The following is a 24,404-nucleotide window of genomic DNA, read 5'->3' as shown; positions in this document are numbered from 1 at the left end:
ATCCAGGGTTTGAGTCCTATGATGAATTTGCACTTGATAATATATAACTTTTGTAATGATTTTTTCTTTTTAAATCAATCCTAAGAATATACAACAAATAGTTGGAAGAGTCTTTCGGGTACTGTGACCATCTTTACTATTACCATAAATTGTTAAGGGGGTTAAATTTCCATTTACTGTTTGCAAGCCCCTTCCTAAAACTCAGCCTTAAATAGCCCAAGAAATATTTATTGTATCCTCAAGTAAAACTTAAATACCTTTCCCCTTTTACAATTTCTGAATGACCCAGCAAGGGCTCTAGTAAAGCTTTACTGAACCATGCCGCTAATAGTTATTTAATGTTGTTCTGTAGCCTGAAAGAATCTCAGTAGATTTTTCCTTTTAATCTCTTTGAATTGCAGGCTCATAAACCTCTCTGATGAGTCTGCCAGTGTTTTCTTAGATCCTGCAGTTGAGACAATGGAGCTGCAGAATTCTTTCACCTCTTGTTGTCGGACAAACCCAATAGATGGTAAAATCAGGCAGGCTGTACTTCTTGTGAATTAAAACTTGTTTTTCAAGTTATGATAGATAATCAGGTCTTCACAATTTTCTGTATCTGTTCAGAAATGTGTTTCAGAAAGTCTATTCTACAGACTGAGCATGCATTGCATGTAAGTAAACCTGCTAAGCGTAACTCAGTACTGGTAACATTACCAGTCTTAAGTAATGTTCCCCTCCTGCAAGGGAATGAAAATCAGACAGTGGTTTACTTCAGAGAACCACCACCAAGAGAGATGTTGTTCTACGATGCAGAGTAACGATGTAGATAAAATAAGGAAGAGTGCAAGAAATATTAGAGTAACTAACATACTCTGTGAAACCATTAGGTTTGTAGTTCTGCTTGTAAATCCCCCAAATTCATATTAAGATGTGCCTCTATTAAAATAATAAGCCAAATCTATTTGTGCTGTCTTAAGGTATTTTAGATTCAATAGTGTATTGAATCTGAGAATGAGAAAATAAAACAGCTATGTTCAACTCAGAAAGTAAGTTTGTCCAGCTTGATGCAAACAAGCAAATAATTGCAGCATACAAAGTGGAATGACTGAGAGATTACTGGATTATATGTGAAGTTTGGAGACTTACTCAAGTTGAGAGTACTAATCGAAAATTTGAGATAACCAGTGAGTCTACTCAGAGTTGGAATAACCATCTCAGTTCAGTTAGGGAATGTTATAAACGATGAATTTTTTCTGATAATGAATTTTCTTGATAATTTTTAATTACCATTGCACTAATGAAATGGAAAGCTTGGTTGAAATTCTGTTCACTGGGCTTTGTACTGTGCTATATTTGGAATATGAAAGAGGACAGATTTTTCCTTAGCTTTCTTCTTCGTTACTTCACAAGTAACTTTACTCAGAAAGCATGGTAACCTTGTGAATTTGTATCTCATCAGTTCGTGGTGGCATATGGTCCATCTGGTCATAGGAAGACATGACCTAGATCTCTATCTCCAATCCTATAAAGTTTCTTTTAAGTTAGATCCCACTTCATGAATGCCAAGTAGAACAGACTGATTTCTTTTTAATTCAACTTTTTGCTACCTATAAATGAAGCTTAAGAACATGGATTCTTCCTACCACCTAAGAGACCATTTTCCTTTGTGAATTTTTCTTCTAAGCACTCAAGAAAACCAAACAACAAAACAAAACACGAAAGTGAAATAGGAAGTGCTTTGCCTTTTGCATACTGTCATCGTAATTTCAGTACTGTTTATTTCCACTGCAGTGGAGAAACCTGAAGGAAGGAAGGTGGCTAGGTAGACTTCAGTTTGATCACTGTTTTGTGTTTTTTTTTTTCTTCCTAAAAAAAGAGGAGGAGGAATCTTCACTTCACACAAGGCCTGCTGTAAAAGAGGCACACTTGTTTTAATCTTCTTTAAAACTAATTTAGATGAAATTCATTCTTAAGGATCTATAGCATACGTTTCAGTTGCAAATAAAATAGCAATTCAGTTGCTGAATAAAGACCGGGACTTTTTGATATTAAAAAAAAATTGTTTCAATTGAAACAGAATTGTTTGTGGTATTTCTGTAAGGTTTACAAATGTTAATGTCCTAATGATATAATTTGAATTCTGTCTGCACTGTGTTCTTAAATAGATTAAACTCCTGCTTCTTGGTTAGTATCGTATCTGTCAGTATAGCATTGTACAAAATGTGTTGTCTCCCAGGCTTTATTTTCATACATATATATATGTATTATATATAAATATATATATTTTTACATTGAATGACAACTGAATAAAATTCATACAAATTCTGGGAGCAGGAGCTGAACCCTAACCACCAAACTATAGATACGTGATCTCTGTTTTGTGCCCTTTTTGTTCTGGTCAATTTCTTTTCATAGTGACAATTTGCATAGAAAGAGGAGACCATTCTTACCTGGATAATGCTGTATCCAAAGAGATGCACATAAAACCTCTCAAATCATGGCTAGAAGAGGTAGCTGCGAAGTCCCCTTCTTTCTCCTCTTCAATCCAGAGTAAAGACCAGTTACATAGTAGAAGCTGGAAACCCTTTAGAATACCTTACAATCTAGTGGTTGGGTAGAGCAATCTCTTGGAAACTAAAAACAGATATAACCTGGACCTCTGACTTTTCCAGCAAGTGCTCAACAAGTGGTTCTAGAAGAACAAGTTCTTTCTCTGCCATCTTACTTTTCATAGAAAGCAGTTGATAACATTGTGTTTTGCAGTAAACAATGTTATTAAACAAGAAAACTTGCTTACAAACTCACTTATCATAGAGAAGGAGCTACTTTCTCAATAACAACCGCATTTAAACCTGAGATAAGCACTAAGCCGCTGAGTCTTGCCAAATCAAAGACATTTCTGTGTATGTGCTGAAGTTCAGCTTTCAGGCATTCCCGGTTCTTTAAGAAACTACAGCATTTGCGGATTTGGAACTTCAGGTATCAGGCAGCATTTGGGAAGTTTGGCGAAGTACGTTATAAGGTTTGTTTGTTTTTAATATTACCACCTATAACTTTGAGCAAAATCTGACATTGTTAACCTGGTGTGAACTGTGGACATTAAATGTGAATATGCTGATAAATTACATAAGTCGATTTGTATTTATATCGCACAATTAGCATTTGACAATTTGAATTGCATTACACACTTTCTATTTTCATGCTGTGTTCAATGTTGGAAGAATCTAGGGGACCAAATGGCAATAGATGTTAGGTGTGCAGATGAGAACTGACATTCTTTCTGTATCGAGAGAGTCTCTTCGTTATAGAAAGAACACTAGGACTAATCTTCCCCTAAAAGTGTTTTTTGTTTATCTTTTGTTAGGAATATCATTTTCCAGGAATCTTAGTGTTCTTCTAATAGGGAATCTTAACATCTATTTTGTGCTTATTTAGAGGTTCTTATTTGGCCTCTCCTTTCAAAAGGAGAATGGACTGCATAGGGAGATAGTGAAAACCTGACTGGATGTGGTCCTGTGCAACCTACTGTAGCTGGCCCTGCTTGTGCGAGCTGGCCTTTCTTGTGCAGCTCGGGAGCTAGGTGATACAGCCAAGTCCTTTCCGACCTCAACCGTTCTGTGATTCTGTGGAAAGTACAGGTAAACACACCCATAATTACAGCTTGTGGAAGTGTAGTTACAGTTAGGCTTTTTAAAGGTATTCATATCAAAACAAAAGTTTGGCCCTAATTTCATGTAATCATTTGGGATATGTATGAAAGAACTGTTTTCAGTAGTGCTCTAATTTCAGTAACACATCCTCACCATTTACTTATCCTTGCTACAGTGTGACATATTCCAGCAGAGATGGAAATTTTAGAGAACTGCTTTTTTCACTGATTATATGGGCTGGATATGACTCTTGTAGGGACCAGATTTACTGCTAGGTATAAAAAAGTGCTAACTTCGCAGGAAGAAATAAGAACTTATATATTACCTGAGTTGAACATTTGTCACCATTTTCTTTATAGAAGATAATCTGACAAAAGAATGGCCACTACATGCACAGGTTTATCTTGAGGATATGTCCTGGAATGAAGGTGAGTGCTGCCTTGTTCTCAGTGCCTTTCATTGTCATTTGAAATGCTTTCTGTTTTTTCTGTGTCTCATACCATTATGTTGTCTTATTTTACTTTTAACCTTTCCTCTCCCCTTATTTACATTTTCCTCAGATTTAGTTGCTCTGTTCTCTGTGGTCACCTGCTATATTTCTATTTCTGTTAGTTCCAGTCAATACTGTATTCTGAAAGTCTACTGAAAATAGCACTGTTGAGTTGGAATTGGGACTTGACTTTGTGATACTTATTTTGCATTCCCTCTTTTTATTTTTTTTTCCTCCTTCTTCTCTCCTCTTTAGGCATAGAGAATTTGCAGGACCACTTTTCACCTACGTCTCTCTTTGTAGAGAGAATTCACCTTTCTGGATTCTCCCAGAACATCTCATGCATCTTCTTGCTCTTTCTGTGATTGCAGAGTTAATTTTTTTTTCTACCTGATTTTTCTACCTGACAGTGTGTTACTTTTCTCCTTCATGTTACTCTAGCCTTTATCATTTACTTGCTTTTTGGAGTAATGGTTGATTTTTTTCTTAATCCTTTTTTGTTAAGTTGGGAGAAATCCTAACCACTTTTGTTTCTTCTGTTTTATGTTTCTTTTCTGAGTTAGCAGTTTGTTCTGGAATCATGTTTGATATCTGTATGACTAACACTCCTCAATTTGATCTTAATTGTTCTCTAAAGATTTTGGTACTTAGTCAGAATCAAGGTCTCATTCTCAAGTATTCACTGATGTAGCCCTTTTAATGTGTGTCTGTTTCACTGATGTGCTCCTTTTTATTATTTTCTCTTTTAAAGAGTACACTGACCTTAGCTGTTTGGCATTAAGATTGTCTCACAGTCACAGAAAAAAACTTTAAGAATATACCTATTGCTTGAACAACAAAAGGTAGCACAGATATTGACATTCACAATACAGCAGTGAGAGGTCACACACAAACTGCTTTCTTTTCAAGAGCAGCTCTGTGAAGAATAATCCAAAATAAATTCTTGATTCATCTTGAGCACTAAAGGTTTTTTTCTTTTTTTTTTTTTTGGCAGATGAACAATGTTACACTCTTTCATGCCGATGTGGTGGGAATTATGCAGTCTCCGAGAGTGAAACCAAAGACGTATCTTTGGTTTGTTGTGACACATGCTCACTTGTTATTGAAATCCTTCAATGATTGTTCCATCGTGCACATTGAGTTACAAACTTTAAAAACGTTGGACAAACAGGACAGTGTCTGCTAAGAGATGTATGTTAAAGAAAAGGGGGGTGCTGCAAGAACAAGTTCAGGCAGGCATTAAGAGAAGAAATATGCCTATTTACTTATTTAATAATATAGCTCTGAGGACATGGTGCTTGTTTTTTTTTTCTTCTTTTTCAACTAAAGAGCAATTTAGTAAAAAAGAACCAGAACAGAACGCTGTTTTGTACAACTGGACTATATCTCATGATCTAAATGATCTTTCTTTCCCAGCAAACAGCAAAGTAGCTTCTTTCAGTCTCTATCAGCTGCAGGTTGGGCCCTACCTCTTAAGTTAAATCCTTTTGAAGGCTCAGGTGACAAAATTTAATCAGGAGGCATACATATGAGAATGTTTTGAACATAATGAGGAATAAAGCACATTAATGGGAAAAACGAACATTTTCTATTTCTGTGCTAAATATTTTAGTCACCTTTAAAATCTTTAAAGGACTAAGCCTTAGAAAGAGGTGACAGATTTGCAGATCTAGCAGGCACTGTACCAAGTAGCAAGTACACTGCCCATTCACTGTACTATACAGTGCATCTACGTTAACTTTTCAATTTTGACCAGTAGTACACTTTAGAATTGACTCTATCCATCATCTGAATGAATGCAGTCTTCATTCCTTAGATGAAAACTAACCAGGAATTTGTGCTTTAACCCCTTCTGGAAATATACTGGCTCAAACTAGTTGAGGAAAATCCTACAAACCACATTTGAGTAAATGGACAGCAGATCCTGAAGCCAGTTGTTACTCTTTTGTTTCAATCCTAGTATGCCACAATACTTATGAATGTAGATGTAACTTATGTGTGTTTCTAGATGTGTGATAATAGTGCACTGCCTTCTTCATCCCTTGTTGTCAGTCAGTGTAAACTTTATTTTGTAAGAAAACGCAAAACTTCAAATAAATCCAAGCACTTACTGTGAATAGCCAGAGGAAACAGAGTAAGAGGCATGTCATTTTTGATGATGACAGCAGTGTATCATTCCTGCTTCCAAGGTAGATGTAATCTCAGAAAGAGACATCTTTGTCAAGTAATACTTGTGTCTATTCTAAACAAAAATAATTCAATTTATTTCAGTATAAAATAATATGGAAGCTGGTAATAGACACTTCATTCTTTTAATCATCAAGAAATCTATGGCCATTGGGGCTTGCACGTAGAAATCCAAAGTCATTCAGAGGCCATATCTGTAAAATGAAGTAACAGGAAATTTTAATCCCAACCCGGAGTTCAATATTTTCATTTGTTAGTGTTGTAAGCTTTTCATAAACTGCACCATTTTTCAGCTTTTTGATTGGGAGGCTATAGCACAAGGATTGAAACTTTTCTTACGTATATGTTTTCTTTACTAGGATTAATATATATCATATATGAGGAGGAATCATAATTTTATAGCAGCTGTAGACAACACTAATTTATACAACAAATAGTTCAGTGCAAACACTAAACCATGGGGGGGGAAAAAATATCTATGGATTTATAGGTAAGCTTCAAGTCTTCAAGTTATGACAGAAGTTGACTCTGACTTGTTGGTTCAAACTGGCTAGTCCAATTAGCGGCTGTTTCCTTTTGCCCTCTTCGGTTTGGCCTACATAGATCTGATCTGATGGATGGGGCATAAATGGGGCTAACTAGCTCTTTTGAAGATACTTGCTTGGTAGGCCTATTTTTGACACGAAGCATATGTCCAGGGAATGCATAGAATATCCTACTTAGGACAGGATGAAGCATGAGTTCTATCAAAGAGGGGAGTCCTCCCCTCAGTGGGGTTCTACCGAATTTGCAGATTCTTATATTTGAGGTCTTTTTATGGTATGAGCTTGGCTGTCTAAGTGGCAGCTGATGTGCTTGCAGGGAGAAAAAGGGGAAGTGTATTCAAATATCATTACTTCCGTTTGGGTTAAAAACTGGTGCAACAACATTGAGAATTTTAGGTCTAAACTTCACAGGTAAATGTTAATTCTTTCTTAAGTTTATCTATGTTTTGCCAAGAACAGATTGCCTAAACAAATGTAACACATATTCTCTTGTGTTGAAATCCCTTACTTCCAAGTTAGATTGGCAACAACTCTCTTGTTAATAGGTCTCTGCATCAGTTACTAAAAATGTAATTTAGCATTCAAAGGCACTGTTGTATCTGCTTCTCCTAACTCCAGTGTAAGAGAAAACCACATAAGACCTGATTTTCAAGACAGTAGGAGATTTTTCATGAAAGAGAAGTCAAACCTCTAACAGACTACATTTAAAAGATGGTTTTCTTGGCCAGTGGTCTACTAGTTAACTACCCCCACATAGAAAAGTTGTATGCTGCAGCCTTTCATTGTAATGACTGATAGCAACATACCATAGCTAGATACTGTAATCTGATGTGAATTAGCATAAACAACTCAAACTGTAAACAGTCTTTTGAAGAATAAAGTCATCTTTTTGCTCTTGTAGGTACCATATCTCATTAAAAATGAGATCTCAAAAAAATAAAATTAGATCTCAAAAAAGGTAATTTTTTAAATAAAATAAATCTCATTAAAATGTTAATAATCACTAGCCTATACATCATCATAAAATAACTGCTGTAAAATATGGTTTAAAAAATTATTTTGATGAAGTATCAACTGATTGCATACCATCTTTTTAAACAGACAATATTCTGGAGTTCTGAAGTACTTCTTCAATATGTAACATCTTTAGTGTAAATTCCATTCGTTTTTAGAAGCTTATTGCTTCCTCAGCTTAGAGGTCAGTCCTGTCAGTCACCTCATTAAAGTATTTAAAACATCTTGCTTGGTAGAGCTGAATGCAAATCTACAGCTACAAGCTGAATGCAAATCTATTACTGTGGAGGTATACTGTGAAAAATTATGGCTGTCCACATTCTTAGATTATTAATATATACGTTATTTGCTAACAGTTTCCTTAAAGTAGTAAACACCATTTTTCCGGTCCTAACCCATCAATTAGAGGTGGTGTTTTAGTTTGTTTATTTTTATGATTAATACCAGATTCCAATTAAAAGGGTTGTCAGTATATTAGCATCATCTGTATTCTACCAGTTAATAATACAAGCTAAAACTTGAATCACAGAAACAGCTCTATTTAGAATTAGCATTTTTTGCTCTGGTGTACATGGTACGGCAAACAATACAAAGATGGAACAAGAAACCCTCAGTGAACACTAGGGTAAAATTCAAAGCAAATGCTATCCATAAAGAACAGAGGTCAGGCAAAACTTAGTGGTGGTAAGAGGGACATATTTCAGGTTTAGTAAGCAATTAGTGATCATGGTCAAGAGATGCAAGATTGCGTTTTGTTGTTGTTGTTTGGTTGGTTGATTTGAAAAGTCCTAAGTTGTGTTCCTAAAAACTAACACATCTTTCTAATTTAACAAAGTTTGTATATTTGATCTCCTTTGTGCGTGTAATACAGCTGTGCTAAATTAAACTTATGGTTGTGTTGCTATATATGGAGAACAGTTTTCAAAACCATTTTTCATTGTTCTGAGTGCCTCCACTTTAGCTTTTGAAAAGCTGGTGCATAACTCTATAGTACATTCTCCCTTGTTTCTTAAACTTTTTATGGAAACGAAGTTGTCTTAGCTGCTTCTTTTTGGTAAATGAGTAAATTAATAATGCAGAGATAATATGAAAAGGTAATTTAGTATGAAATAAAGCTGTAGAATTATTGAAACAGGAGGAGGAGCCATAGAGGTTTATATAATACAGCATTAATCAAAGCTTTTTTGTTTTAACGAAGTGGAGGACAATTGCAGTAGCACAGATTTGACTTTACCGTTAAGGATTTTTCACACATTAAAAAGCACCAAGGCCAGTGCACATGTCTAAATTGTGTTTGCAAGTCCTAGAACAATAACATTTTCTTCCATCTTTATATTTTCCACTATGGAACTGGATTTCTCAAATTACAACAACAGTGAAATATGAAGCTGCCCTTTTCTACCATTTTGCAAAAGCAAGAACCAAAGTAAGGATGCAGTGTATTTTTCATGCAGCAGTTTGTGTGTCTCTATGTTTGTATAAGGTTTGTTTGCTTGCAAAATAATTCAGTTTTCAGAGGCATTGACTGCTCAAAGAATTGTTCTTAAGAAAAAAAAACACAAATTTCGCCTCAAAAATTCTTACTAAACATTGACCAAAATATTATTGAAATATCATTTTACGGAAGTGTCTGATGTGTTTGAGCTCTCTTTCACATTTGCTTTGGCTAGACAGTTAAGGCAGCAAATGTTAATGCCTAATATACAGGCATTACAAAAGTATTAATTCAAATATTTTTGATACTGTAAATACCTTAAAACAAATGCGTCCTCTTATCAGTCCATAAGGAACAGGTCCATAGCACCTGGAATCAGTAGAATTCCTGAGATTATCACCTTCTAACCAAACGTGTCCTTTAGGCACCTATGATAAAGCAGGATTGAATTGAAATGTAAAAGGAAAACAGAATAAAATGGTGTTAAGTATTGTTTGCCTTATGTTGTCTAATTTCTGTATACTATATTTCATGACTTTATAATGAACTAATTTTTTATTGAATCTAATAAGACAGTGCCAGATTTGGAGGGATGAGAGGGAGTGCTCCAAAGTATCTGTTTTATCATGTGCTCAAAAAACAATGGTTTGCAACAAAAAATCCAAAATGAAGATGTAAGAGGTTAGACCAATGTGACAGGGTCATTAATTTAATAGACTTCAAAAGAGGTCATTAGGATGTTGACTGAAAATCTGCCCTCCTGTCGCAGTAACAGCATGAACAGGGCAGCCACACACTCATCAACATCCTGGGGCCAGCACCAAGGCTAGACCTGTTAGTAGATTCATGATGAACTAACTGGTAATTGATTGTGACATCAATTACGAATAATCTCATCATTTTATCGGAGTAGGCTTGTCAAAGTTCTAATTAAGATCACAGTTCATTCTATGTGCAGGCAGAATCCACAACACATTATATTGCAATAATGATGATCACAAAACAGCAAATCCCTTTTTATAATTTGAAAATTAATGACGGTGACCTTATACTATATGACAAAGACCTTTCATTACCTATATATATTATGCATTAACTATAAAACATACCGTAGATTCATGGCATTCAGTGACTAAATGAGTGACAAAATGAGGAATAGCAACATGGCTGTATTAGTTAAATAAGAGTGCAGAGTTTTCTTAAGTGGAAAAAGTTGCTACTGTGTATCTTAAATTAAGATTTTTGCTTGGAATATGTGACACTATTTTGACTAAAAAAATAGATATAGATAACCTCTTACAGGTTACCAAGTAAAATGTTTAGTAATTGTCTTTCTAGTCTGTTTTTGTTTTGAAATTCTAAAGCAGGCTGAAAAACTAAAGCAGTAACATACTCTCAATCTAGGTAACACTTAACATGGACTCTAAGGCAATATACTTTTTTTCCAAAACCAAATACATAGTTGAAAGGTTACTATGCCAGAAATTCAGAACAAAAAATAGAGAAACATAAAAAAAAAATCCCAGATTTCAAACAAAACTCAGTCTGAGCAGTGTAAACATTAATATTTTAGAAACAAGACCCATGGACTCATACAGTAGTTTACATACACAGAATTCTAGGATAACAGACTAAACAGAATAAAACACCACTGTAGTGAAGTCTGGATGTAAACCATTAAGACTGAGTCACCCAGGTAAGTGTTTGAAGGAAATGCAGTTGAAGTGCAATTGTCAGTACTTACGGGTATTTGGCCAGGTAACGCCTGATGCCAACCTTGTCTTTAGGTCAGCCTTTTTAGGCTTCGCTGCTTGGTCATGTTCCTGCCTGGCTGTTACCAGACCAGGAACCAAGAGTGGCAACCTACCCAACCGTCCTTTTGTTGAGCTGTGGCAAATGTAATAACATACAGGTGAAGAACCAATAGTTTGTCTCTATCAAAAAGAACTGCTTATCATGGGAAGCGTACGGGAGCCTGCCCATCATCTCGCAGCTGTCCAGGATAGGTGTACTAGGCATGTCAGAGGTTATATTCCTGCCTGCTCCTTTTAGAATCTGTATGTGGAGCTGTTGGCAAGGAATATGTCTAAACCCTTTTGAAACCTGCTTATACCTTTGTTACTGTGTAGGCTTATCAGATTTCAGGACTTAAAGGGGTCTTGTAAACAGGATCAATGATTCTTTACTCAGGTAGATAATGATAGGACAAGGGGCAATGGCCTTAAACGAACAGAGAATAAATTTAGACTAGATATTAGGAAGCAATTCTTCACTGTAAGGGTACAGAGGCACTGGAACAGGTTGCCCAGAGAAGCTGGGGATGCCTCATTCCTGGAGGTGTTCAAGGCCAGGTTGGATGGGGCCTCGGCCAACCTGATCTAGTGGGTGGCGTCCCTGCCTATGGCAGGGGTTTGGGACTGGGTGATCTTCAAGGTCCCTTCCAACCCAAGCCATTCTATGATTGCTGGTATGTGCATGGGAGAGTTTTCTCTTGGAAGACCAGTTGGTTTCAGCTAGATGACTTTTGCCCTCCTCCTAGCATCAGTGTTGGAGCTGGAAGGGTTTGGTTGATTTGCCCATTATAGGGCAGCCTTAAAGGACCCCAACTATGTTTGCAGGACAAAAAGTTCTGTTTAGAGCTATTATATCCCAAGTTACAGATTGGTAGATGGCTTCCCTGGGACAATGAGAAAGACTCTTGGGTTTCCTCCTTTCTTCCTCTTATCTCTGATAAGGATGTCCAGAGTAATTTCGTACCTTTCAACTGAGCGTAACAAGAACTCTCCTTTTATGCAGGAGATGCAAATCAAGCCTGACTAATTTTTAATGCCTAATTAAAAGCTGCAACCTGCCAAGCATCTCAAAGTTCTCTGTAGTACCATTTTCCTCCTGTCAGAGCTAACAGAAGTTACGAAGTCTCTATCAAAAAACTACATTTAGGGCTGTCATTAACATGCACCTCAAAGAAAATATACCAGTACATAGAAACCATGTTGCTGCTACCTAGCCAGCCTTGACGTAGGAAGTAGATTCACCGTAATCATGAAAAATTAATACATGCATAGATCTTTTTAAAAATAAAATGTTATTTTAAATAACTATTCTGATCCCACTAAAGAGCAATGAGATTGAACTATAACATCAAAGGGAGGCATAACATTTTTTAAAGTATTTTAATTGTTGGACTGTAAAGGAATACCTAATACATCTTCCCCCCCCTACAAGAATAAACCTGCTAAAGGACATGTAGTAGCAACGCATGAACAAAACTAAGTCCACAAATGCACAGCTGGCATCAACAGCCATTGTAATTTAAAAGCAATCTAAAGGAAAAGGATTCTACCCAAGCAGCATGACAAACAAAATTACTAACAAGAAGTCAATTTAAAAAAAAAAATCTATCCAGATTCAAATGACCTGCATAGCACATGCATTTCCATGCATTTCCGTGTGTTGGGGACTAACATTTTGGTAGGTCTCTTTTTGAGAATTTACTGGCGTTCCTATTTTCCTCAAAAATTCTGTGATATACAGCCTATCTAGAATGGCCAGCAGCAATTGTTAGGTCAACTGGATATTTATCTTCACCATGGCCACCAAAAGCATTCACTGTTTTTCAGATGCATACTGCGATGTAAAGCAGCATTCTGACCTTTCCAGTGCAATGTCTCCTACCCAACACCTTCCAGAATTACAAGTCACACATCAAACTACTATCATTTTGAAGGATTGTCTGTATCAGCAAATACGTAAAAAGGAGAAACATGAATTACTACAAAAGGAAGATTTTTTTTTTATGAAACAAAGAAGCAAGCACTTCACACTTCTGAAAACACATCACTTCTTGTAAAATACTACTGCTTTACGAACAGGACACTACCAGCCTCTGTTCTACTTGACCAGTTCCTGTGCTTTTTCACTTTCCCTGATTCATAAGCAGGACATGAAGCTCATCTGTTACCATGTGAAAGAAATAAGGACCCACTCATAATGCAACAGTATCTAAACACTTACAGACCTTCTCATCTGTCTTCCATACTCCTAACGCATTAAAAAAAAAATGCTTTTGCCACCTGTGGTGTATCATCACTTACTACTTCTAATACTACTACTAATTACTTGGTTGTCTAAACAAAATGTTCATAGTTTGCATTCCAGCTAGAATATTTGCAATAATGTATGCTCCTATATCCTGAAATTCACCGCTTCTGGTAACTATGTTCTCCATGGAAAGGACCCTATACCTCTAAATCTGTCATAAAGAGTATTGTCACAATGTATGATTCATCTAGAAATAATACAGTATAATACCTTTGTATAGTGCTTGTCCATCATCTAGGCACTTCGCTACAACCTAGAATTAAGACAAGCAGTAAAAATCACACAAATTACATGAAAACGTTAAACCAAATACTGGTGACAGGCCATAATTATTAATTAAAATTAAAAAAAAAAAAGCTGTTTACACCCCTTTGAAGTAAAGGCTAAAGCCAGAATCCTTCAAGGGTTTATGCACCAAGCTATTTCTAGACCACATCACTGATTTCATTGGGACTATTCACATTGTATAAAGTTAATTCTGAGTATCAGCCTTTATAGAATCAGGATCTGCGTACGAAACATATCAAAGCTATCTAAGCAGAGTAACTGAAAATAAGATATATGTGTAAAAAAAAAAATATGGAAAACATGTTTTTGGTTTTGTACACTGATAGGCTGCTACTGAGGTTTTTTTTTTTTTTTTTTTTTGGCAATGGGAAAGCCACTTGCTTGACAATTCACAGTGATGTTGCATTTTGATATCTCTAAGTGATGGACCACTCTCTTAGAGGGAATGACTATCTAAGAAGCACAACTGAAATCAGTTATCATTACTACGCGCCACAAGGTTGTGAATAAAGTAATGGTTTTTGAAAAGACAACATTGCCAAAAGCATTTGGCTTAGCTGGGCAGTATTTTAGTTCTTCTTAACATGTAGGCTAGCTCTGAGAAGTAGAACTCTCACAACCCTAACAACTGAATTTTCACATAACTAAATAGTATCTCTCATATAAAAACAACAATTCCACAACAGCGCAGGTTCATCCAAAAACATGCTGCCTCTGATCTTCTACAGACTCTCAGTAACCCTTGTGCCTCTGGTTTTGTGCAGATTATCTGAGGATTTATTTTCCAGGAACAACAGTTCTAAGGGAGAACCGGTTATGTGAGGTGCAGCTTATATGCATGCGAATGCAGACGCTGATGAAACACATGCCTCTTCTCCCTTCCAAGGCTGTAAGGGCTCTAGTACAGGAGCAGATAGACCAGAAGAGCAAAATAATCATTCAGAACACCTTTTATTCGTAGCTTACTCTGTTTCAGCTCAGATAAATAAGTATCATTCACTTCTACATCGTTGCTAAATTTGCAAGGCTGTTGTCATTTACTTAGTGGTATAGTTAAATAGTCAATGAATTATACTTTCTGTGATTTTTCATGACACCAAATGTTGTTCTTTGAGTAATCTCACCGACTTCAGAGTCAGGAGATGAGATGGCTGCACTGTGTTTACTGTGATAGCAGAAAACCAATATACTAAAAATAAGATTAGCAGAGATGAAATCATCTGCCTCGAAACAAACAAACAGACAAATAAAAATCTAAATGAAATTATGTTTTTTGTGGTTTTTCTTTTTGGTTTGGGAGGGGTATTTTGGGGGGTACTAAAGACGGATAACCAGATTTGTAATAAAGAAGTGAATTCTAAACGTGCAGTCTCTCCTTTTGGAATTCTGAGCGGTCTGGGTTTGTCAAAGAACGTCGGTGTGTACAATCAGCTGGGAGTAGATGAAGTTTGAACTCTTGCAAAGTCACAGGTATTCACATCACCTCCAGCAATATCAAAGTTTTAAAGTTAAGAAGAACTAAATCATTCCCATCTTTTCTTTTCAGTTCAGAGGCTTCCTTCTTGAGCTATGATAAGAACTAATCTCAGTGCTGGACAAAAGAATAAAGTCTGTAAGTTCTCATCTATCCCTACTAAGGTCTATTTAAGTGCCTCCCACTTTGGTACAAGCAACAAATGTAATTGCTTCATGGCCTGCGGGTGTTCATTTAACAAAAGAAGCTTTTGTGAATAAACCACAGGTGTTACCTTTCTTGATTAAAGTGAAATATGATGAAAGAATCTACAATATCAAATGACAAATTTACGAAATACTGATTAAATTGCCTTATTTAAGTAAATTGCATCTATTTAGGATAAAACATATACCACAGAAATGCAAGAGTTGTGTTTTCTCACTCGATACTTAAAGTCTCACATAACTACTCCTTAATCCTTTATTAATTCAAAACCAAGAGTGACTAAAGCTTAGCAGATACTCTTTTTTAATGATCCAAATGCACCATTTCTCTATACTTATAAAAAATGGTCTTTATATTAAAGCTGCCAGTTATATAAAACCCAGCAATATTAATCAGCACAATGTTTTTAAAATCAGTATACGCTTTTACATTTCTCTTTTCTGTGCTGGAAAAAGCTATGAAATGGTAGCAACCACATTAGAAAGCATAGGTGATCCTAAATCAGTGTCATCTAAGTATCACTAAAAAGCTGAATTGCCTAGAATTTAAGACTTTTTAAAAGAATATAACAGAATCCGTTTACCTTTAGCATTTTCCTTTTACTTACTGAATGGTTTAAGCTGCTTATGAATTAGACATACTGTACTTAGCTCAGTTGGTTTAAACACATATATTAAAAAGAGAATATTATGAACTTGGTCCAGATTATTATGACAACAATGAAACACTAATGTTTTTCTACAGAAATTAAATTTACTGTGACAAAATATATTATTAATTAATTCCCTAAGCTAACCATTGTTTAAAACCTAAAACAATTGGGTTTAATAGAAGAAATATAAAGATATGAAGACTTGTCCATCTTTAAGTTTTGAAATAAATTATTAACCAATATTAAAATCACAATCTTCAATGGTAGCAATGTTAACGTATACTACAGGTAAACTTTATATAGGAAGCAAAGGTACATAAACTTGATTTGAATTTGAAAGACATTTTTCTCCATCTTGCAAGCATACCAGTTGAGTGTTCTTTAATAAACAAATTTTGGGAAGTTGTTACAGTAATTCATCAAAGCATTTTTTTGGTTATTATATATATATTTATTTTATTTTATTTTTACCATTGTTGTTCCTTCTAAACTACATGTAATGCACAGATAGTTACTGATATTTCTGTGTTAACTTATTTTGGAACTTAAAAATTTTATTACTGCACTCACTGTTTTATGAGAAAGATCACAGAATTTTCAGATCAGAAATATATGTGCCAGTTAAATGAAGACAAAATATATTGTCTTTTTTGATTATGTTAAATAATAATTGAAACACTTGCATGTATTGTTTGCTTTACCTCCATAAATATTCTCATTGCATATTTGGATGCAGGGCTGATTGTTAAATATGCTGATCCAAATCAGCCTGAAAGGCTAAATATCTAATCTTTAAAAATCGGCTGCTGCGAATTACAATGTAAATTATAAATCATCATTCCTTTTTTAAAAATATTACCACGTCTTACTTAAGATTAGTAAAAGTTGTAAGCAAATACTAAGGTCAAAAACAACATCCAGACTTCGCAGATACTCAGGTCTATTTTCACAACCTCTCTCTTTGCTTTAAAAGAATGGTTCTCTTTTGAAAACAAAATCATTCTAATAGTGAAAAATTTCCTAAGCTTTTAGTCCACTAGAGTTAGGAAATTTATGGGTTTAATGCATGTTCATAGGCCAAAACTTTCAAAACCAAATCTAACTACATTTAGGAACTCCTGAGAAAAAAAATCAAAATATGTACATGAATCATCAGTCCAGACTACTGTTAGCTTTCTTGATTCACAGAAGTTTGATATTTTGGAAAAAAATGATTACATACACAGCAAACATTACTTACTTACCGATTTGCATAGATTTTTTTACACTATAATCATTAAGAAGGATTTGATTCTTTTCTTCTCTGGAAACCAGATGACATAACAGAGCTACCCTAGAGTGTAGAGTTGAGAACAAAAAAACTGCTGGTTCAAACACCAACTGGAACTTACTGTTTGCAACACAAAACACATTACCACCACTGTCGTGCTTTGGGCAAAAGCATACATGTGCAAAGTCATCTATCTAAAGCCTGGTACCAACAAAAGCCTATAAACGTTATAAGCAATGTTAAGGAATCTTAAAAGTTATCCTCTGCCAGCTCCATTAGGAGTGATCTGAATCTCTGCTAGTTCATCCAAGGCGTCTGCATGATCTCTGCCATTTAAGAGAGTCAGAAAGCATTAGCTAATAAGTATGGAGGGGAGGAAGGAAATTGGTCCTGAAATTGGTCCCTCACTGAGACATGGACATGATATAGGCAGACTTGTCCTCAAAATCTACAGTGAGACCTTGATTAGTTGGCTTCATCATCCTGAACAGCGTCCTAGAAGTTATTACTAGACTTGGATGAGAGGAATAATGGAATCAGAAAGTCTTGTGGGTTCCAACTGACATAAGCAGTAGCGCAAAGATTGTATTCCACAGAAGAAAAGCATCTAGTGTGGCAAACTCAGAAATCAGTGATTTTGAAACAACCTTGCCTTGAATCAACGCCAAGGAGATTTTTTTTTTATGGTTTTCCTTCAGGAACGGACTGGCTGAACAGAAGACCCAGGGCTAAGTGTCCGGGTCCCAGCACTTTCCCCTGCCCTGGCGTAGCTGCCTGCCCTCCAGAGCAGCTGATGCGGTGCAGGTGCAGCAGTCTCATCTCGGGTCAGACCACAGGGGAAGGAAGAGATGTTTGAGAAGGAGATCTAAGACACCTCAGCGAGGACTCTTCAAGGAGCAGCATTTAAGCTGAGCCTGTTTCTGCTGGTCCCTGCCTGAGCTACATCGCTGTGTCAAATCAGAGGTGCCACTCCTATGTTCTTGAGATAGCAAAAACAGAACTTCAGGGTAAATACCAATCCACTTGAGCAGAAGAAAACCTGGAAATACGGTGAGAGGATTAATAGTGTTCTCTGAGTTTCTTTTCCCCTCAATAACTTAGTTTTGACAAGTCAATATTTTAATTAAAATTACTTCTCCGATTTGAGATTAGCTCTAGTCATGAACTCCCTGTACTTGGGATATGGAGGGATCTGCAAACTGAACAAAGCTGCAAACTAAGCAAATTGGCTCTCCTTTCCCAGCAGGTGTTTAGCATAACTGCTGCTTAATTTATAGTGTAACTTTCCAGCCCCTAGAATATGTTCTGCCTCTAGCATGCTAGAAGTAAGTAGAAGAGGGATGGGACAGGAAGGAAGCAGGATGTTTCCATTCTCCAAGCCAGCAACTATTAAAACTTAGATTACTGACATACTAAACCATGAGCGTTAACTAGCTATTAAGACACTAAGGACAAAGGAAAAAGAACCAGTGTTTTGAGAAATCCATTTTTTTAATTGCTATTTAGGATATTTACTCTTCAGTGTCTTAAGTTGTGCACCCAAATTCTGTAGTGCTGTAGAGTGATTAATATATTGTGCTGTTTACATTAACATTACGTTATTCTCAGTACCCGTATAATATCCTTACAGCATTTGACAAGGACCGTGTAAGAGTTAATAGCACTGCGTAAGACCACTTCTGTGGTCTGCAAACATAGTAAGATGCATTATCTTCAGAATTATGTTAGCTCTAGAGTTAACCACAGGATGAGGAGATGCCATCTCCGCAATGAACCTCATTTTAGCACAAGGTAAACACACTTCCCCCACATCAGCTAGTCTCACAGCATTAGTGGTGTGTTGTGATTGATTACCAGCAGAGTGTTGCTGAGATATGGATTTGTATCTCAGCTTTTTATCGCTATGACTTGCAAAAGGCAGTTCCTTATTTACAGACCCTAGCTGTATTAAGTGACGTTATTAGGTACTACTTTTGTTTAAGTGACACAAAGGCTTAGCATATTGGTGGTTTATGACATACAAGCTGTTTTAATCTGATGATTAACCCCTCACTTTTTCAATTTGTAAATAGGAGCTACAGCACAAGAACATATGGTACTAAAGAAATTAAAGCTAAAGTAAATGGCATTAAAACAAATTCAAATATAACAATAGGATACTTGATCTGGATTATAAACCCGAGTCTGTATTAGACTTTAAAACAGGAAATAAAAAAAACAAATATGAATATGAACCTTTGAAAAAGAATTTAAGACCATTTCAGGGTTTTACTGTGATTGAATAATTTCCTTACTAACCCAAATTATTTAAATTTAATAATTAAATGAATAAATCAGTACAGAGACTTTTAAATAATTGAAATCAGGTTTGAACACCATGTTACTAAAAATTAGTTGTCTACCTTTGTAACTTTTGGGTTTGTACCACATTTCTTCTGATCCAGTAAAAATACGTTATGCATTCTTAAATGTTTATTATGGTAAATACACTTGATATCTATAAACACCAGCATGGAGCACAAAATCCCAGAAGAACCCAGAAAAATTGCTAGCCTAACGCTTATACTCCATACCAAATATCAGTAAAAGGGCAATGAAAAATAAATTTCTTAAATTTGTAACAGTATAACAGCTTAATCAAAAAAGGAATCTTATTCTACTTTTCATATAAATATAAGATTTCTCCCATTATTATCCTGTGGATAAGCACCAACCTCTAACATATGAAGTATCACGTACCATAAATGGACCAGAGTAGAGATACTCCTAATTTACTTGAATTTTAATCTAAACACATGCTTAACTTATACATAGTTCCATCTGTTTGTAACCCAACAACGACTACATCAGAGACAGATTTTTGGTACGTCCTTACACGTAGTTCAATCTGGCAAAAATGTTTTTCCCTGTATGACATATTGCTTTGGCTAAGCATAGCAGTGAACGTATTTTTATACCATCATAAAGATTTTCACATAACTGCCACTGCTATATGACATTTCTTTTCTACTGAAATACTCCTTTTCAGAGCAACTTACTCAACTTACATGGGATTTTTTATTTCTCATTGTTATTGCAGTTTGGAAGGTTTGTGTTAGTTTCTTGTTTTAAATCTACAGGTGTCTACTCAGTTGTTTGCAGCAAGACAGTATCTCATCTGTGCAACTTCACAGAGAACAGGTTATAGACAGAGCTCACCATTCTTCTATGGATAGGTAGAGGCCACCCTGAGAAGTGTACTCATGGATGAAACAGGAGTGGAAGCAGGATCTGATTTTACCAATCTCTTAGGCTTCAGAATGAGGAGCATGTACAACAGCATTTCTAAGCACAGAAAATCACTAGCTTAAAATCTGTAGAATAGACCAACACTAACTAACCTCCACTCAATGCACACCAACCAAGTCCTGCTAGCATGAGGATAAGGAATCTCCTTTGTGGGTGACAAGCCAAGCAGCTGCTGCTTAGGGGTGCTTTCACTTTTAGCTGTGGTGAGTATGTTACATTGCCATTAATCTGGCATCGCCAATAACTGGCTAACTTGTAATACCTATTGGTTGACAAACACCAGCTAAGGACAAAGCAGAGGTAAGAACTGCCTAATTCAATAATATTTCTGACATCTGATACTCCGTATTTACTGTAATGTTTGCAAACATGTCAGCATCCATTCACTATCACTCTGCAAAACAAGAGACAAGTTAGTCAGGAAAAGCTAAGCAGTTCACTGTAATAATAACACACAATTCTCTGACCTTACACGTATTTGATTTAGTACATTCAAGTATCACTCAGAGATTTCTCATTAAAAGAAGCAATTAGTAGCCTAATACAAACAACAAAACTCATGACAATTTCTAGTCTGCTCACTTAAAGTGTGCCTGAATTTCTCTGACAGCTAGACACCCCAGGCAGCGCTTCTGGCCATTTGGGATCCAGCCAAAACCTTTCCTCAGAGTTTCTACAATCTTTTTTTCAAAAACCTGGCTCAGATTAATTCTTCTCAAAGAAGTATCAACAAAACAAAGCACAAGTTCTCTCTCCAACTGCGCCTGCTATTTGCTTTGAAGAATTTTGTGTTTGAATTCAAAGTGCATAGCATTGTGATTCACTAAACCAGGGGGTTTCATTAGGCAATTCCCTCCGGATGGATACGTATCACTTCTCCCCCTCAAAACGAACAGAATCACTGAGTGAGTAACACGCTGTAACTTAGAAGCATAAGGTGCAGATACCTATGTTGAAAACACCCTCTTCCATAAAGTAAGCATCTCCTGAACAGATGGGAAGACCTACCTCACCAACAGCCATTAAGGGTATGAGGAAAACAGACCTGCATTAACAAACTCAGGTATTTCCAGTTGGATCATCTCTCCCCCTAGTTACAAGTTATGATGCAAGAACTAAGAAAGCTTGCATATCACTTCTTAGCTGGATTGCCACACATTAGCGTTTATGAAAAACATTCACAGGAAAACAGGAAATGGACTTCTGCATTCCTCTTCCTCTCATTCTCTTTACACTTTATATTAAAATTGGAGACAAGAAAACTACGGTAGAAGTTGTTCCACTGGATATTCATTTGATTACCTCGGGGTTTCCAGAAAGGCTGACATCCTGTTAAGTACAAACCTTGCCTGAACTTCTGTAAGACTTTTTAGGACTAAGACAATTGAGGAACAAGATGCTCAAGAGAAATTCAGTTTGCATCTTTTACGGAAGAATACAGGCTTTCGTTTCAGGTCCTTCTGCTGGGGAATGTTTTTGGTTTTGTTTTCCATGGTTAAACAGTAACACAGTTTGATTTATGGAAAATGGAAATGATTTGTGGAAAAACACCCTGTCCTCCCCTTCAACATGTAACAGAGAATGAGTTTCTTTTTTCTGTCCATGAGCAACAGAAATGTAAATAGAAGCTCCAGTGGTGCTGTTACTCAATCAGAAGGGCAGATTAGAGGTCGGTCCTGCCTCAACACTGGAATGGAAGAAATAACAAATTCAGCCCCTCAAGACAGGGTATGTATGAATGCTGTCTTTGCTTTCTGCTTCCAAGTCTTGACTAAACCCTGACAGCAAATCTACCTGCAACGTTGACAATTTTTCCATTGCTTTCAGTATGTACAGACTCCACCTCAACTCTAAACTATCTCAACTGCTTGACAGAAGTGAAGCAAGTGTACCTGAAGGAATGCTGGTGAAGTCGGCAGTCTTTAGGGTAGCTAAACTCTTAAAAGGATTTATCCATCATAAATTACAGCTGGCTGCAAGGAGCAGTCCGTGGACAGCTGTGCAAAACCTAATATTTCCACCTCAAGATACTGAATGGAGGTAATAGTCAAACATGCTTTTGGAAAAGAAAACACCTCAATTTTTCTGTGATAATGATTTCTGATGATTTTTCTAGTGATAGCCTAGAAAGTTGCTGAAAATCTTTAAGCGTTAAGAATAATTTTTTCCTTTTTATTTTATCTCATTACTTGATTTTTTTGACAAGTTAGGAATATAGATATTCTAACATAATTTTGAAAGAAAAATCCTCAAAGGTATTGCAGAGACAAAATTTTCACTTTTTAGTGTTTAATATACAGTTTTGCCCTAAGACCAAACCCGTGAGTCTGTCATCTGTACAGTGCTTTATGCAGGGAATTGCAGAAGATGACCAGGGAAGAAGGCCTAAGCAAAGGGCAGAGCAAAAATACACCTGCATACAATTCCTATAGAGACAAAAGACACTGAGAAAGACAGCTTGCCATAAACAGAGTTTACAAGCTATATTTTACTGTATACATAGAATAACTTATGAACATCATACTGTATGACTTATGATACTTTGATATTGCAAATCCTTTACAGCCTACCAGGCCTACTTATAATGTAATAATTTATTTACAAATCAAGAAACTAATACTTACATAGCTGTGACTCTTAAGGAAATCTGAAGGGTTGCTTGTGCAGACTTTATCCCCTTCCAAGCCAATTACTCTTTTACAGATATTTGATTTGGGGTCATTAGGGCTTTTCGCAATTACAATATCTCCTCTGGGAGGGAAGAACAGAAACAAAAACAAACAAAAGAGAACTCTAATTACAGAATATTTGGCTGAACACATGTATCAATGCATGTACTCCAAAATTATTCCCATATATTAAAGACATTTCTTTCTCATGAAAGTTCTTGTCTGGGATTTTGGTTTCTTCAATGAGTTTTAGTCAGGTGTAACGCAACCATACTTGGAGAGTCTCTCTGGTATTTAAATTACTTACAAAACTTTTGGACTACTTTTTAATTGGCAATGCTCTGATGAAATGCAAGTCATTTAACTTGATCCTGTTGTTAGTATATATGGAAGAGATTTCAAATTCCTATATGTCATTGTCCAAATGTTTTTCTTTCAGTGGAACCTCAAATGCCTGAGTTTGCAGGCATTGTTATATTACTTTTGCCCTCTGATAATATACATTAGATCATGCAATGAAACATTCCACAGCAAAACAGGCAAGAGCCTGGAGACTGCTGTGCTCCATAACATAATCATAATGACATTTGATAAACTGCACTTATACCATTTGATCACGTTTCTAACATCCTATCTGAGCACAGCAAAACCCACAGCTTGATTTATAAGACAAAACTGCTTAGAGAAATTACATTCACACAGAACAGTTTTAGGGAAAAAGGGGGGGGGGGAATTTCTGTATTTTTTTGGACAAAGCTGGAAAAGGGACTTAGACTATATCCTAAATAAGGTCTGACAAGTCACAATAAGAGACTTATGAAAAATTACATTTCAGAAGCAGAAAAATATGTGAAAAATAAAGGATGGATAGAGCATAGCTATTGACAAGGCCTGCCAAACTAAATGTACAGTCTAGTCACAGCAAAGGAGCATACTTTCGAATGCAATAAAAGTGTCGGCTAAGGTTCTCCGAAAAGACAATATCAGAATTTTGAATTGTTGGTTCCATTGAAGGTCCAGAACACTGCAAATTAAAAATAAATGAGAAAAAAATTACTATTTGCCAATTACCTTTATCTAAAATACAAGAGTTTTCAAATTACTGGCTAATAAATTATAATAGGTGTAATGCAAAACAAACAATTAAAAAAA

The 24,404-nt window shown here is 36.0% G+C and overlaps 2 protein-coding genes across 6 annotated transcripts in view; one reads left to right on the top strand and one right to left on the bottom strand.

The window, feature by feature from the left end:
• Window positions 1-15,232, top strand: part of DNAJC24 (DnaJ heat shock protein family (Hsp40) member C24) — a 43,252-nt gene extending 28,020 nt beyond the window's left edge. The window contains exons 4-5 of one of the 4 annotated variants that reach the window (XM_066998242.1): window positions 3,992-4,060; window positions 5,117-9,795. In XM_066998242.1, the coding sequence (XP_066854343.1) occupies window positions 3,992-4,060; window positions 5,117-5,241 (194 nt within the window). In that variant the 3' untranslated portion in view covers window positions 5,242-9,795. The other 3 variants (XM_066998243.1, XM_066998241.1, XM_066998240.1) reach the window with 3 other exon arrangements.
• IMMP1L (inner mitochondrial membrane peptidase subunit 1) overlaps window positions 6,419-24,404 on the bottom strand; it is a 36,677-nt gene continuing 18,691 nt past the window's right edge. For both annotated transcript variants that reach the window (XM_048046734.2, XM_066998239.1), the window contains exons 3-6: window positions 24,188-24,276; window positions 23,208-23,334; window positions 9,621-9,731; window positions 6,419-6,503 (exon numbers count right to left, since the gene is read on the bottom strand). In XM_048046734.2, the coding sequence (XP_047902691.1) occupies window positions 6,435-6,503; window positions 9,621-9,731; window positions 23,208-23,334; window positions 24,188-24,276 (396 nt within the window). In that variant the 3' untranslated portion in view covers window positions 6,419-6,434. The remainder of the gene's footprint in view (window positions 6,504-9,620; window positions 9,732-23,207; window positions 23,335-24,187; window positions 24,277-24,404) is intronic.

Source organism: Anser cygnoides, chromosome 5 (genome assembly GCF_040182565.1).
Source record: "Anser cygnoides isolate HZ-2024a breed goose chromosome 5, Taihu_goose_T2T_genome, whole genome shotgun sequence".
NCBI lineage: Eukaryota > Metazoa > Chordata > Aves > Anseriformes > Anatidae > Anser > Anser cygnoides.
This window is presented reverse-complemented; position numbering and strand designations above follow the sequence as displayed.